At 34.0% G+C, this 17,498-nt stretch overlaps 1 protein-coding gene across 1 annotated transcript in view; it reads left to right on the top strand.

Annotated features, from left to right (window-relative positions):
- ZPBP (zona pellucida binding protein) overlaps positions 1-16,904 on the top strand; it is a gene marked incomplete at its 5' end in the record, with an annotated part of 85,485 nt that extends 68,581 nt beyond the window's left edge. The window contains one exon of the mRNA XM_081244795.1: positions 16,718-16,904. Coding sequence (XP_081100921.1) covers positions 16,718-16,812 — 95 coding nt within the window. The 3' untranslated portion in view covers positions 16,813-16,904. The remainder of the gene's footprint in view (positions 1-16,717) is intronic.
- Between the last annotated feature and the right edge of the window lie 594 nt (positions 16,905-17,498).

The following is a 17,498-nucleotide window of genomic DNA, read 5'->3' as shown; positions in this document are numbered from 1 at the left end:
GCACTGTTACATTACAGTATGGCAGTGGAATGAATCTAAAAGCTCATGTCCTAAGACAACAATAGGAAGCCATGATCTAGCCTCAGAAGTCAGCTGGTGTCACTTCTGTCATACAAAGTTCCACTTAGGAACAGAGGAGGTGACCCGGATGGATTCTACTGCTCAACAAGGTCACAATTGTAAGAATGTGTAGAATGGGATGGATATATTGTTAGCCATCTCTGGGAAATACAGTCTGTCACAAGGTCCTTATATTCCCCTATTTATTTTAGAATCAGCTGGTCAGTTTTCATTTTCAGTAAGCCTGATAGGATTATGTTTTGGGGAGAAGATGGCTTCATATTCATAAGTGTGTTATATCTCTGTGTCTGTTTTTCATCTTCATTGTGGTATAATTGACAAAGTTGTATGTATCTAAGATATACAACTCGATGTTCTGATATATGTATACATTGTGAAATAATCACCACAATTAAGCTAATTCACATATCCATCATGCTCCATACCTCACATAGTTACATAAATATATATATATATATTGTGTGTGTGTGTGCGTGTGTGTGTGTGTATGGTGAGATCATTTAAGATCTACCCTTTTACGAGATTTCAAGTATGAAATGTAATATTGTTAATTAGAGTCATATTGCTCTACTTGGTTCTCCAGAATTTATTCATCCTGCATAACTAAAACTTTGTAATATCTCCTCATTTCTCCCTCTCACCAGCCCCTGGGGACCACCATTCTACTTCCTGCCTTTGTGAATTTGACTCTTTTAGATCATGCAGTATTTGTGGGGAAAATTTTTAAATCAACTTTATTAAGGTGTCAAACACACTCATTTTTAAATGTGTACATTTTAATTGTACAGTTCAGTGAGTTTTGACAAGTGTATTCATCCATTTAACCAGTACCACTATGAAGATATAGAAATTTCCATTCCCCGAATTGTCCCCTTATGCTACTTCACAATCACAACTACTTATTAAACTTACCACTGTTTATTTATACATTCAGTTTTTGACAGGCATTTGGGTTGTTTCTAGTTTTTGTCTATTGTGAATAGAGCTTGTATGAACATTTCTGTGTAAGTTTTTGTGGACCTGTGTTTTCATTTCTCTTGGGTAAATGCGTAAGAGTTAAGTTTTAGGATAATATGGTAGAGTATTTTTAACTGTTAAGAAACTCCCAAACTTTTACAAAGTAGTTGTATGATTTTGCATGTCCACCAAGCAGTGTATGAGATTTCTGGTTGTTTCACATTCTTGCAGTCTTGATATTGTCCATCTTTTAAATTTTAATCAGTGTAGTGCTATTTTATTTGTGATATAATTTGTATTTACTTTATAGCTAATGATATCAAATATCTTCTCATGTTCTCTGTGAGCATTCACATATGTTCTTTTGTGAACTGTTCACATCATTTCCTCTACCCTTTTTCTGGTTATTATTCTTCTAAATATTGACTTACAAGGTTTATTTATGTATTCTGGAAACAGGTCCATATATATTCATTTTACTTTCTTAATGGTGTCTTTCAAATACAGAAGTTTTAATTTGGACAAAACTAAGTTTCTTAATTTTTTTTCTTAAGGAACCAAAGATATTGTGTCCATCCAAGAAATTTCTGCTTACCCCAAATTCATGAAGAATTTTTCCTATTTTCTTCTAGAAACATTGACCTTGTATTGTATGGCCTTGCTAAAACTTACAGTTCTAAGAATTTATTTTTTATTTTTGGGATTTTCTTCATACCTAATCATTTCACATAGGAATAAAGACAGTTTCACTGCTTTATTTCCCATTTCCATGCTCTTTATTTCTTTTTATCGCCCCCATTAGTCTGGCTAGAATGTTCAGAAAAGTGCTCACCAAAAGTGGTGAGAGTTGGCATTCTTTTCCTGTTCCAACTGTCAGGGCCCACGGGCTTTCTCCTTTATCTGTGATGCTAGCTGGCGGCTTTTAAGAGATACCATTAATCGGGTTGATGAAGGAAATTCCCTTCCATTCTCTATTTATTTTGATTTTTCATCATGAAGGAGATGGAATTTTGTCATGTCTTGTATACACCATTGAGATGATCATATGTTTTGTATCTTTTATCATGTTTTATGATGCATTGATCGATACATAGAAGTTAAACCAACTTTGTATAAACTGACCTCTAATATAAACTATATGTGATCATCATTCGTAATTTCTACATATCACTGAGGTTTATATGCTAACATTTAGTTAAGGATTCTTGTGTCTATATCCATAAGGAACTTTGGTCTATAGTTTTCTTGTAAATATTTATACAATTTTATTATTAGGGCACTTGCTGTTTTAAAAATGAATTGCAGTCATTCCCTCTTCTTGCTTTTTCTGAATGGTTTATGTAAAATTTATATAATTTTTCCCTCAATACCTCATTGAAGCTATCTGTACCTTGAAGCTTGTTTAGTTTTGGTTTTCAGGGAACGATGCATGTGTGTGTGTATGTGTGTGTGTCTTTGATTTATTATCGCTCTTTGGAAATAAAATTTTTCTTTATAATGTTATATTTCAAACATCTAGAAATATAGAAAATGATGTTATAAACAAGTATGTTCATATCTCCCCTTCCAAACAAATTTCATATTCTGTCACTTGCTTTGTATCCTAAGATTTAAAGTGATTTAAATAGGACACAGCTGAAGCTTCCTGTGAAGGCCTCAACAATCCATTGTCTTCCTCTTCTGCTCAGATATATTCATTATCAGAATTGGATATTTTTTAACCCAATCCCGAATTTTATACTTTTAATTCTTATTGAGGCAATCAACAATGACAAATAGTATTGGTTTGCGTGATAATCAATAAATGGCGTCTTGCCTTAAATAACCTCTACAACTTGCTTTGCTTGGGCTCAACAGTGACATACAATTAAGTACTCATGTTGAAATTATACAGTTTAATGACCTGGACACATATACATCCATGAAACTATCACCACAGTCAAGAAGAGGATCTCTGCCGTAACCCTGCATTTTGCTTATGCCTTTTTGTAATCAGTCCTCCCTCAATATCCATTCCCAAGCAAATGCAGATATGCTCTGCATCACTATATATTTGCATGCATTTTAATAATTTTTAATAAATGGAATCATGCAATATATAATCTTTGTCTGAATTCTTTCACTCGGCATAATTTTGAGGTTCGTCAGTATTATCTCATGTATTAATAGTTTGCTCCTCTTTATTGCTGAGTAGTAGTCCATTGTATGGATATACCACATTTTATTTATCCATTCACCTGATGATGGACATCTGGGTTGTTTCCAGTTTTAGGCCATTACAAATAAAGCTGCTATGAACATTCCTGTACAGGTCTTTGGGTGGACATGTGTTTTCAGTTCTTCTGGGAAAATACCTATGATTGCGATTGCTGGGTCATACGGTAAGTGTATGTTTAACTTTATTAAAAAAAAGCCAAATTATTTTTAAAGCAGCTGTACAATTTTCATGTTCTACCAGAAAGGTTGCGGAGTTCCAGTTGTTCTAAATACTTTCCAAAGCATAGTATGCTCACTCTTTTTTAATTTTAGCCATTCCAATGTGTGTATGTGTAGTGGTATCTTATTGTGGTTTTAATTTTAATTTTCCTTTTTAAAAAATATTTTCAAGTTTCTATTGGATATTGGTATTCCTTTGCACAGTATCTGTTCAAATATCTTTCCCATTTTTTAAGTGCGTTGTTTGTCTCACTGAGTTGTAAGAGTTCTTAATTTAGTATGGACAAAAAGTTTTTTTTCTGATATATGTGCTGTGACTATTTTCCCAGACTGTGGCTTACATTTTTGTTTTCAAAGCAAAACATTGAAGAAATCCAATTTATTATTATTTTTTTTATTCTGTGGTTCACATGTTTTTGTGTTCTAATAAACATTTTCCTACCCTAAGGTCACAAAGATTTTCTACTGTGCTTATTTATTTATTTATTTTTGTGGTACACGGGCCTCTCACTGTTGTGGCCTCTCCCGTTGAGGAGCACAGGCTCCGGACGCGCAGGCCCAGCTGCCATGGCTCATGGGCCTAGCCGCTCCGTGGCATATGGGATCTTCCCGGACCAGGGCACGAACCTGTGTCCCCTGCATCGGCAGGCGGACTATGAACCACTGCGCCACCAGGGAAGCCCGTTCCATGTCTTCTTGAATAATAAGTTTATTCTGGCATTTAAGTAGAAGTTGTCTTCTGTATTTCTATTGTCCTAGTTTCCACTTGTTAAATCAATTTGTAAGAGTGAAATGTTGAAGCTCCCAGCTGATATTGTGGATTGGACTGTTTCTCCTTTATTTTCTTCCAAGTATTTTGAAACTCAGTAATTATGTAAATAGACATTTAGGATTGCTCCTTTTCTTGATGACTTGACTCTCCATCATTATGTAATGATACACCTTTTTATTCCTGATAATATTCCTTGCGTTGAAGTCTACTTTGTTAGATATTAATATAATCACTCCAGTTTTCTTATGATTAGTGCTTATATCTTGTGCCAGAAAGAGATAGACCCTGTTAACATTTCTGCTTAGCCATTTAACAAAGTTGTTGATAATGTCTTTTGATGCACAAAATTTTAAATTTTGATGAAGTCCAATTTATCCATTTTTTAACTTTGTTGCCATACCAGAAGACATGAAGATTTAGCCCTATGTTTTCTTCTAGGAATTTTTAGCTCTTTATTTAAGTCATAGTTAAAATTTGTATATAGCGTGAGGTAGAGATCCAACTTCATTTTTCTGCTTGTGGAAATACAGTTTTCCCAGCACCATTTGTTGAAGAGTTTACTGTTTTCACATTGAATGGACTTGGCACCCTTATCAAGAATCAGTTGGTAATAAATGAATAGGTTTATTTCTGTTCCATTGGTCTGTAGGTCTGTCTGTTTTGATTCCTGGAGCTTTGTAGTATGTTTTGAAATTGGGAAATACGAGTCCTCTGGCTTTGTTCTTCTTTTTCAAGATTTTATTTTGGCTGTTCAGGGCCACTTGCAATTTACTATGAATTGAGGAATGGCTTTTCAATTTCTTTAAAAAAAAAGCTGTTGGAATTTTCATAGGGATTGCATTGAATATCTAGATTGCTTTGGGTAATGTTGACATCTTACTATTAAGTCTTCCTACCATGACCACAGGGTGAATGACTTTCTATTTATTTAGGTCTCCTGTAGTTTCTTTCAGCAATGTTTTGTAGTTTTTAGTATACAAGTATTTCACCTCCTTTTTTCTAGCTTGGTTTTATTGTTTGATTATTCCTTTTATTATGTGTTTTCTTGCCTCTTTCTCATGCCTAGTAATCTTTGTGTAGATTCCAAACATTGTGATTTTACCTTATTTGGCACTGCATATTTTTGTATTCCTGTGAATTTTGTCTTCTTTTTTTCACATGCAATTAATACATTATTGAAAACAATTTGATCATTTCATGTCTTGCTTTTCTAATCTGATTGGTGTTTCTGGTTCAGCATTCAGTCAAAAGCTAATCATTTTCCACTACTTTCCTAAGTGCTCCACCCAATGCCTTTTGAATATGAATTTTCTATTCTGGTTATTGGGAACAGACACTGTTCCTTAGCCTGAGTGATTGCCAAGCACCCTTTCCTCTAAAGTTATCAAAATTGATGGTCCTTTCCCCAGATTCAGGTAGCTTCTTCAGACACATATGCTGATTTCTGTTATACAATCAAGTGAGATGTTCTACTCATCTCCAGAGTTCACTGTCTCCACAGTATCTCCTTTCTGGTTCCCAGGAAGAACACTAGCTGCATTCAATGTCTTCTTGGACTTCAGCTTTGTCTCTTCAGTTCAGGGAAGAACTCAGCTCCACCTTAGTTCCCATTGCCATAATTTAGAAACTCACTGAAAGCAATAATCTACAACAGTTGTAGAGCTCATATATCAATATTTTGTTTCCTGTATGTCCCTTGGGATCACTGTCCCTTGTGGTTTGATGTCCAGTTTCTTGAAAACCATTTTCCATGTCTTTCTATGGTTATTATGTTTCGGTTGTTTCAGGCAAAATGGTAAATCATTTCCTTTATTCTATCTGGCCACTGTTCTCTTCAGGCTAAAGAACTTCTTTTAGCCTTACTTGTAGTGCAGGGTTATTGTCTACAATGTCTCTAAATTGTATTACCAAATGTCTTTTTTTACCTTTCATGTTTTTTAAATAAACTTTATTTTTTAGGCAGTTTTGGGTTCAAAGCAAATTTGAATGTAAGGTACAGAGATTTTCCATATGTCCTCTGGCCCCCCTCATGCTTAACCTCCACCGCTCAACATCCCTCAGCAGAGTGATACATTTGTTGTCATTGATGAATCTACAATGAATGAAATATCATTATCACCCAAAGTCCATGGTTTACATTAGGATTCACTCATGGTGTTGTACATTCTGTTTTTTTGGACAAGTGTGTAATGACATATGTTTACAATTATAGTATCATACAGTGTGGCTACACTACCCTAAACTTTCTCTGCTTTCCACCTATTCATTCTTCTTTATCCCCAAGCCACTGATCTTTTTACTGTCTCTATAGTTTTGCCTTTTCCTGAATGTTATATTGTTGGAATCCTACAGTGTGTAGCCTTTTCAGATTGACTTCCTTCACTTAGTAGTATTTCTTTTTAGCACTGAATAATGTTCCACTGCCTTCTAGCAGTTATTGCTTCTAGGGAGAAGTGAACTGCTACTCATACTTCTTCCCTCTTGCACCCTGCATTTAATGTGTCATCATGTTTACTCCATAGCATTTAGATTATCTTTACTCGGGATTTATAGCAGTTTGACTATGTTGTGTGTAGGGGTGGAGGTTTTGTACATTTCATGTTGGTGTTTGCAGAGTTTTTTGGATTATTCATTTATGTCTTTTGCTATATTCAAGGCTTTGGGGTCATATATGTCATTTATTGTTTTCTGCATTACTCTCTCTGTCCTCCCTTTTTGGTTATCAATTACACATATGTTACACCAATTTATATTGGCCCAAGGGTCACATGAAGCTCTACTCATTTTTTAATTAAGTTGAAATTTATATAACATAAAGACATTTTAAAGTGGATAATTCAGTGACATTTAGTACATGGTGCTGTGCAACCACCACCTCTACCTAGTTCCCAAACATTTTAATCACCTCAAAAAGAAACTCTTTGCTTATTAAGTGGTTACTTCCTATTTTTCTCTACCTTCAGCCCCTGACAACTACCAGTCTGCTTTCTGTCTCTATTCTGGATATTTCATACAAATGAAAAGATACAATATTTGTCATTTTTCCTCTGGCTTCTTTCACTTAACCTAATGTTTCAAGATTTAACCACATTGTAGCATGCATCAGTATGTCATTCCTTTTTATGGTTGAATAATATTGCGTTGTTTGTTTATACTTTATACACAGGCAATCCTGTGTTTACCTTTCTTGAGCTGTTTTCAAACTAGCACAGTGCCTGCACAATTTTACAGTGCTACTAATAATATACAAGGGTAACTATTCTCAACAACACTTGTTATTTTCCTTTAAAAAAATTATTGCTATCCTTGTGTGTGAAGTAGGGTCTCAGTATTGACTTGCATTTCCCGAATGACTAATGACGTTGAGCATTTTTTCCTGTACTTGGTGGCCACTTGTATATCTTCAGAAAAATATCTGGGCAAGTCTTCTCTTCATTTTTTAAATTGGGTTTTCTTTCTTTTTGTTGTTGAGTTCTAAGGGCTATTTACATATTCTTTATACTCAGACCTTAGCACATGTATGATTGGCAAATATTTATCTATTCTCAAGAGAGTTTTTTCACTTTCTTAATAATGTCCATTTGTGCACAGAAGTTTTATATTTTTACAAAGTTCAGTTTATTTTCTTTTTTATTGCTGATACTTTTGGTGTCATTTCTAAAAAACCATTATGGAATCTAAACTTGTGAAAAATTTACCCCTTTCCTTTTTTTCAAAGAGGTCATTGATGATTTGAGGTAAGTTCTAGAAAACAGTATGAGTTAGGGGTCCAAATATATTCTTGGCATGTGGCTATCTGGTTGTCACAGGACTTTTCACTGAAGAGACTGTTCTTTCCCCCTTGCGTGATCTTGTCATCCTTGTTGAAAATCAGTTCGCCACTGATGTCTGTGGCTGTTTCTGGACTCTCAGTTCTATTCCATTAGTGTACCTTCTCTCCTTTTCTAGTGCTACACTGTTTTGATTATGGTAGCTTTGTAGGGAGTTTTGAAATTTAGAAGTGTGAGTACTCTAGGTTTGTATTTTTCAAAACTATGTTGTATATTTTAGGCCCCTTGCAATTCCATGTGAATTTGAGGATCATCATTCCCTCTTTTCAAAACCAAACCTAAAATAGATAGCGAGTGGGAAGCAGCCACATAGCACAGGGAGATCAGCTCTGTGGTTTGTGACCACCTAGAGGGGTGGGATAGGGAGGGTGAGAGGGAGGGAAACGCAAGAGGGAAGAGATATGGGAACATATCTATATGTATAATTGATTCACTTTGTTATAAAGCAGAAAATAACACACCATTGTAAAGCAATTATACTCCAATAAAGATGTTATAAAAAAAAAAAACGAGCCTGAGGGATTTTGATACAGGATACATTGATCTATAGGTTCCTTTGGATTGTATTGTCATCTTCACAATATTGTCTTCCACTTCTCCAACATAGGATGTGTTTCCATTTATGTAGGTCTTCTTTTATTTCTTACAGCAATGTTTTATAATTTTAATTTTACAAGTCTTCAGTCTTCTTGCTTCAATTTACATCTAGATTTTTTGTGGATTATCATGTATATATAATTGCTTCTCTAATTTTCTTTTGGGATTTTTCACTGCTAGTGTATAGACATAACCACTTTTTGTGTTGATCTTGTATCCTGCAACTTTGCTGAATTCCTTTATTAGCTCTAGTACCGTGTGTATATGAGTATTCACAGGTTTCTCTCTCTCTCTCCCTGTGTGTGTGTGTGTGTGTGTGTGTGTGTGTGTATACATACACACAATCATGTCATCTACAATTAGTTTACTTTTTCTTTTACAATTCAGATGCCTTTTCTTCTTTTTCTTGCCTAATTGCTCTCTCTAGAACTTTCTTTAGGACATCCTTGCCTTGTTCTTGATCTTAGGGGGAAAACTTTCAGTATTTCACTATTGAAGATGATGTTAGCTTTGGGGTTTTCATAAAAGCCCTTTATCAGATTGAATTTTTTTTCATTTTGTTCCTAGTTTGTTGAGTGTTTTTATGATGAAAATTTTGGATTTTGTCAAATTCATTTTCTGCATCAATTGAGATGATCATGTAGGGTTTTTTTCCCCCTTCTATTTGTATAGTATATTACTTTGATTGGTTTTTATATGTTTAGCCACCTTTGCAGTTCCTGGGATATATCCCACTTGATTATGGTGAATAATACTTTAATATAGTGTTGGAAGTTGCTTGTTAGTATTTTGTTGAGGATGTTTGCATCTGCATTCTAGAGATATTGATATTTATTTCCTTGTCTTAGTAATAACTCTATCTGGCTTTGATATCAGGGCAATGCTGATATCACAGATTGATGAGTAAATGTTTCCTCCTCTTCTGTTTTTGAAAGAGTTTGAGAAGAATTTGTTTAATTCTTCTTTAACTGTTTGGTAGTATTCACCAGTGAAGCCATCTCACCCTGAGATTTTCATTATTGGAGGTTTTCAGTTAGTAGCTGAATATCTTTACTTGTTATAGATTTCTTCAGATTTTCTATTTCTTTTCAGTCAGTTTTTGTAACACGTGTGTTTCCAGGTATTTTTCTTTTTTTTTCTGGTTTACCTCATTTGGCGGCATATAATTTTTCTTAAAATTGGCTTATCCTTTTTATTTCTGTAAGTTTGGTAGTGATGTTCCATCTTTCTTTCTGACTCTGGAAATTCCTCTCTTCTCTCTTTTTCTCAATCTACCTAAAGGTTTGTCAATCCTTTTAGTCTTTATAAAAATCAAATCCTGTTTTCCTTGCTTTTCTCTATTTTTTAAATTCTCTCTGTCATTAATATTCACTTTAATCTTTAAAAAATTTTTCTTCCTTCTGCTATCTGTAGATTTAGTTTGTTGTTTTCTCATCCCTTCAGGTGTAAATTTATGTTATTGATTTAAGATCTTTCTTTTTTTTCAATATAGGCATTTACTACTAATAAATGTTCCTCTGCTTTCACTTAATCTCATATGGTTTGGTGTGTTATTCTTTCATTCTAAGACATCTCAATATGTTTTTCAATTTCCCTTTTGATATCTTCTTTATCTTCTTGGCCTTTTAAGAATGTGTTGTTTAATTTCCACATATTTGTGAACATTCCACTTTTCCTTATGTTACTGATTTCTTCAGTAGCTTCATCCTCTTGTGATTTGTATGATATCATTCTTTTTAAATTTATGAAGAATTGTCTTGTGTCCTAAAGTATTGTCTATCCTAGAAAATATTGCATGTGTACTTGATAAAAATGGGTATTCTGTTGCTACGAGTGAAGTGTTGTATATACATCTGTTGATTTATTTGGTTTATAGTATTGTCAAGTCCTCTATTTCCTTATTGATCCTCTGTCTAGAAACTCTATGCATTATTGGAAGAGAGGTAATGAAATCTCCAAGTAATGCTGTAGAGCTATGTCTCCCTCTGGTCTGCCAGTGTTTGCTTTATATATTTTCTGTACCTGTTGTTTGGTGCGTATATTTTTATAATTGTTATATCTTCTTAGTGATTTGATCCTTTTAGGAATATGTAATTTCCTTTTTTTATTATAACAGTTTTTGACTTAAAGTCTATTTACTTTTAATTAGTGCCAGCTCTTTTTTCATTACAGTTTCCATGGAATATCTTTTTCCACTTTTTCACTTTCAATCTAATTGTTTCATTTGGTCTAAAGTGAGTCTCTTCCAGATTGCATATAGTTGGATCATAAATATTCATTCTGCCAGTTTCTGTCTTCTGATTGTAGAATTTAACCCATTTACATTAAAAGTAATTACTGATAAGAAAGGACTTATTTCTGCCATTTTACTATTTCCTATATGTTGATTGTTTTTTAGAGTTCTTTCAAAGTTAATTCTGAGAGTTTTTGCTTGATTATTTTCATGTTTCTTTAGTTGGGACTGTCATTTGGAGCTGCCAGTATCTTTGCTGATGTTACTCTATTCTTTTTTTTTTTTAAACTCTTATTTCTCTTGACTATGAGTTAGTTTTCTGTGTCTTTGAAAATCTAATAATTTTTATTAGATCCTAAACTTTATTGGTAGTGCTATGTAGAGTCTTCTGGCTTATTTTTGCTCTGAAGAGTGTTTATTATTTAGCCTAATAACATGCTAGATTCAAAATCTAAACTGTCTCTCCCATTGTAGGCACCATCTTCTCAGTTTGTTCAGCTTTCCAGCTCTTACTGGTTTTGAACTTCTTGCAATATCATTGACTAATGTGAAGGTCTCACATCAGCCAGTTATCTGCATGGAGTTTATGTGAGATTTTAGAGTTGCTGCTTCTGTTTCTACCTATTTCCTTGAATTTCTCCCATTACTTTCTATATCTTCTGGTGGCCTAGAAGTCTGTCCTCTCATTTTTTGTAACCAAGTAGACATAATTTTTGCTTCAGTTTTAGCCACCCGTGCACCACATAGCGTGGTGAGTGCCCACTGCTGAAATATATGATAATACTTTTACCCATTTGCCTGCTGTCTTTGCTACCTCTTCAAGACTGTCAAATAGTGTATGTTTCCTCTTTCCAGATGTTATAAGTGTTTTCTGCAGATTGATTAATTCAATATAAGCTAGAATTAGAATTCTTGGCTACTTGATTTTTAGCATTGTGGACATTGTCTTTGGTGCATTATTTTTTGTTTAATATTGTATAAGTCTTATTGCTTATTTTCTGTATTTGTTTCCTCTTATAAAAGTCTTACCTGCCTCACAACCAGGAAAAAATTCTCTAATAATTTATTTTATTAATTTCAAATTTTGTTTCTTTACTCTCAGGTCCATAAAATAAGGGTACATACTGTGTGTGTGTGTGTGTGTGTGTGTGTGTATACATACACACATATATACTTATAATATATGGTGCATATATATATACACACCTACATTCGTATGTATATACACATATATGTACATACGCAAAAATATATGTGTCTTTTAAAGGGTCCTTTTTTGTTTTACCGTTTGTGGTAATTAATGTCTTGATGTATAGAGAGGGTAAATAACCTTCTTTTTTCTCTTTAGAAGTTGTCCATTTTAGATTGATTTGTCAAGTTATGTAAAATAAAATTGTAGTTGAGGTTTTATTTATGAGTGCAGTGCAGGTATAGATTAATTTGATTAAAATTTACATTTTTACATTAGCAGCATAAAGTTGGATTTTTAAAAATCCAGTCTGAGAATCTGTCCAATGATAGGCTATTTTAACAGATTCACAGTATTGCAAAATGTATCTGTGAGATTCATGCACATTTTTGTGGTTATAACACAATTAAAAAATTTCTTTTCTATATAATATTCTATTTTATGAATATATCAAGGAGTATATATCTGTTTTATTGTTGGTTGAAATTGCTTCCTACTTCTCAGTTTTTCTACTATGACAAACAATGGTGTTGTGAATATTTTTGTTTGTATATCCTAGGTCTTTAGCTACTATTGGATCATAAGATGAGCAATTCATTAAAATATGTCAGATTGGGTTAATACAAAAAAATTAGAAAACACTTTTACAATGCAATGTAGGACAGATCCTGTCTACATCTATGCCAATTCTTGGCATAACCAAACTTTAAATATTTGCAATCTGATGATTATGTAATGCATCGCATTTTTTATTATGGTGAAACATACATAAGATTTAACCTTTTAAGCATATTGCAAGGTACAAATTAGTGGCATTAAGCACATTCATATTGTTGTGTAAGCGTCAATACCATCCATCTCCAGGACTTTTTCATCTTCCCAAACTGAAATTCTGTACCTATTAAACGCTAGTTCCCCATTCTGCCCTCCTTTCAGTCCCTGACAACCACTCTTCTTCTTTCTGTCCCTGTAAATTTGACGAGTACTCTAGGTACCTCATGTAAATGAGATCATGTGGCATTTGTCGTTTTGTGATTGGCTTATTTCACTTGGCATCTATGTTGTAATATGTGTCAGAATTTCCTTCCTTTTGCAGGCTAAATACTATTCTGTTGTGTATATGTGTGTATATGTATCACATTCCCACCTCCAACATGTGTAGTACGTGACCATCACACATTTTCATACCATTCCACAGTACTTTTTATAATTTCACATTCCCACATTAACATCACATTAGGCGGCCCAGCACTAATGTACCACATTTCCGTTGTCTACATGTGTATGCCATGTTTTCTTTATCCATTCGTCTGTCAATGGACATAGGGTTGCTTCCACCTCTTGGCTATTGTGGATAATGCTGCACTGAACATGGGTGTGCAGATATCTCTTCGAGATCCTACTTTTAGTTCTTTTGGATAAATACTGTATTAGGGTGGGCCGCCATAACAAAATTCCATATACTGGATGGCTTAAACAAAATTTTTTTTCACAATTCTGGAGGCTGGAAGCCCAAGTTCAAGGTGCTGGTGATTCGTTTCTGGTGAGTTCTCTCTTGGCTTACAGATGGCATAATGGGCCACCTTCTCATTTTGTCTTCATATGGCCTTTCCTTGGTTCAAGTGTACAGAAAAAGTTTCGATTTTGATGTAGTCCAATTTAATTATTTGTCTTTTGTCCTCATGCTTTCAGTGTCATATAAAAAAATCATTGTAAAATCTAATGTCATAAAGCTTTTTCCTATGTTTTCTTCCAAGAATTTCATGGTTTTAGCTCTTATGTTTAGGTCTTTGATCCATTTTGAGTTAATTTTTGTATATATGGTGTAAGGTGAGTCCAGCCTCATTCATTTTCAAGTGGATATCCAGTTTGCTCAACCATTTGTTGAAAAGACTGTCCTTTCCTCATTGAATGGTCTTGGTATCCTTGTTAAAAATTATTTGGAAGTTTATTTCTGTTTTTTTTTGTCTGTAATTTTGTCTTTATGTCAGTACCAGGCCACTGAAATTACTGTAGCTTTGTAGTACTTAAATCAGCAAGTGTGAGATGTCCAACTTTGTTATTCTTTTACAAAATTGCTTTGGCTATTCTGAGTCCCTTGAGATTTCAAATGAGTTTTATGATGGATTTTTTAATCTCTGAAAATGCCACCACTGGGATTTTGATAGAACTTTCATAGAATCTAGAGATTTCATAGATGGAGATTTCATGAATAGTTAGTAGTACTGACATCTTAACAGTATTAAATATTAAATGAACATGGGATGTCTTTCCATTTGTGTCTTTGATTTCTTTCAGCAATTTTTGGTAGTTTTCAGTACACAAGAATTTGCCTCCTTGGTTAAGTTTTTCCTATTATTTTCTGTCCTTTTCTCATTGATTTATATGAATTGTGTGTGTTTTCTGAACGGTAGTCCTCTGTTGGTTATATAGCTGCAACTATTTCCTAGTTTTCTTGCTTGACTATTGTTACTTTAAGTTCTTAATTTTAATACCACATGTATCAATTATTTTCTATTATGGCTAGTCACTTCCCTTTTTAAGGAATTATTCCCTACCCAAAATTCATGAAGATATTTTCCTGTATTTACTTATTTCTTCATATTTCGATACCGATCAGTCACCAATGCTTCCTTCTCTTCTTATTGAAATAATGAAGTTTTAATCAGGCTGCTCTCATAACTGTAGCTGGGAGATGTTCTACTCACTGAGACTCAGACCTGGAAGAAAAGTTCACTAATTTTATACTGTAAATTTAAATAACATTTTAGCATTTTTCCACAATTCCACTTAAAAGAGAACAAAATATTTCAGGATATATCCTAGGAGAGAGTGCTACAGATAAGGGCTCTGTGGTGTAACATGTACTATATTATGAAGGTTTTTAAAATTTTAAGAATATTTATTACTTATCATTACTTATTTAAACTTTGATTTAGATGATTTTATGCCAGTATCAGTTCTGTTTGTAACAGTCATGTATAAAGTCTGTGTGTAAAGACTAAATGCAGGTTTCTCTTCCCCATATGTAATGATTTGACACTTTTAATACATTCACTAAATCTTTCCATATTTGTGCATCAAGAAATATTAATATGTGTTTTGAGAGAAAGTGTACCATGATCACACACCTTTGAGAAATATTATGTCATTGGAATTTTACCACATACATTTTCACTTTAAACACTCTTCTTATTACTGCAGCAAATCAATCTATTTAACTTTGTTTACCAATTTTTTTTCCATCTGGAACATTAATTCCCAAATAAAATGTCTGTTAAAAACTTGAGGAACTCTGTGGAACCTAGAATGGAAAATACTTTTTCTGAGTGACGGTTAAGATATTTCCCAATTTGAAAAAATATATTTTAAGAAGAATAAGAAATTAAATAATATAACATGACCCAGATCCATTCAGTGACATGTATTATTAAATCATGGTGCTAGATAAAGAATCTTTTTTGATGGCCCATAATACCCATGCCTTAGATGTGCTGTTACTAACATCTTTGTGATCCCTTGGCTGACCACATCTGCAATAGGTTGGTCAGAGACCCCAACCTAATTAGGGGCTGATGGCATCCCATGACGTTGATGCCGCCCCGCCCCCAGTGGAAGAGGTGAGTAGAGGCAGCAACCCCGCAATGCACAGGGTTAAGCATTTATTGAGTGCCCATCACATGCTGGGTGCCTTTTCATCTAAGTCATCTGGTTTCAGTCCTCACAATAATGCTATGACTTGATTGTTACTGTACCTGTTTTACAAATAAGGAAACTAGAACTAAGAGAATTGACTACTTTGCCCAGGATCCCAAAGTTAATCAAAGGCAGAGAATGTATTTGACCTTGGTTTCTTCCTGCCTCTCTTTACTTTCCATCACACAGAGGGAGCAGTGGTGACGTATTCATGGTATACATTGTCCTTATGTTAGGAATGACCAAACTGAGTTACGTTTTAGGCTAAGTAATTTTTCCAGAATTACACCTTTAGCCCATGATAGAAATAGGATTTGAAAGCAGAGGATTGTTAGAAATGATCTGCAAGTCCTTCCCATATTTGGGGCTATCTTTATACGTCTAAATCGTGGCTACTGTGGACCATCTGGTAGTCACATTTGGTTCTTGACCCCTTGTGGCTTCTTCTGTAACTTACAGGATGGCCCAGTCAGCCTTCTGATGTCAACATCGTGTGGTCAGTACAACTATTTTAGGTCACAGTCTTGGTTTAAGCTGGATTAGAGTGAAAACTTAAAACTTTTCACTTACATGAGGCATTTAGAGGAGTCCAACTCATAGAAACAAATTGTGGAATGGTGGCTGCCAGGAGCGGGGAGAGGGGGAATGAGGAGATGTTTAATGGGTATAGTTGCAGTTTTTCCCAGATGCAGAAGTTCTGGAGATTAGTTGTACATTAATGATTTGCATACATTTAACACTACTGAACTGTACACTTAAAAATGGTTAAAATGGCAAATTTTATGCTATATGCATTTTACCACAACTAAAAACAAATTATTTTCGTTTTGAAAAATTCTTTCTTCTTTGAAAATTTATCCTCCATGTAAAGTTAATTTACGTGGCATTAGGAAACCGTTACTTATTAACTTATTTTTTATTCACAGTGATCTGCAGCCCTGGATCTTATAACTCCCGTGATGGAATTCACTGCCTTCCGTGCAATAGCAGCTTGGTGTTTGGAGCAAAAGCATGTTTATAGGCCATTATTTTGAGCTCTTCGGTGGTTTGTTAAACACAAAAGTATATTTTTGAAATATTACTATATAATAAATCACTATTATGCCAAAATTAAATATATTAGATATTACCAAAATATGGTGTCATCATTTTAATTGAAACACGGTATGTCCATATGCCTTATATACAGAACATCCAGTAATCTTTATTCATTGGTGCCAGACCTACATATGACTCCAAAATATTTCTTGGATCACTGTTTTAAAAATAGTTTCAAATATACTATATTGGTTTAGCCCAAAATATTTTTTTATGATTTTTTAAAAACAGCCCATTCTGTCATTATTATATGTTGACTAATCTCAGGCCACCATATTCTTCCACAATCATTTTAATTTCAGCTTGTTTCATTCCTTTGTTTTAATTCTATGGGATTCTATTCCTTCCAGTTTGACCTTTCATAGCTCAAAGTCACTGCAAGTCTTATTGCAATTTTTAGCCAGTTTAGTTTAAGCCCTAGTCCCAAACACACACTGAGTTTTTAATATACTTCAATGTGGTGATCTTAAACTTTTCAGTTGAAAGTCCCTCAAATTACCTTTTTGACATTTTAGAATGGAGTAATCATTGTATGTGCCTAAATTAACATTTGAGCTTTCACAGTGTGGAGAGAAAGAGAAACTAAGCAGTTTCTTTCCCCAGCAGCAC

This window comes from Mesoplodon bidens (assembly GCF_964165515.1).
Source record: "Mesoplodon bidens genome assembly, chromosome: 9".
Classification (NCBI taxonomy): Eukaryota; Metazoa; Chordata; class Mammalia; order Artiodactyla; family Ziphiidae; genus Mesoplodon; species Mesoplodon bidens.
Note: the sequence above shows the minus strand (reverse complement) of the source record. Positions and strands in the feature narration are given on the sequence as shown.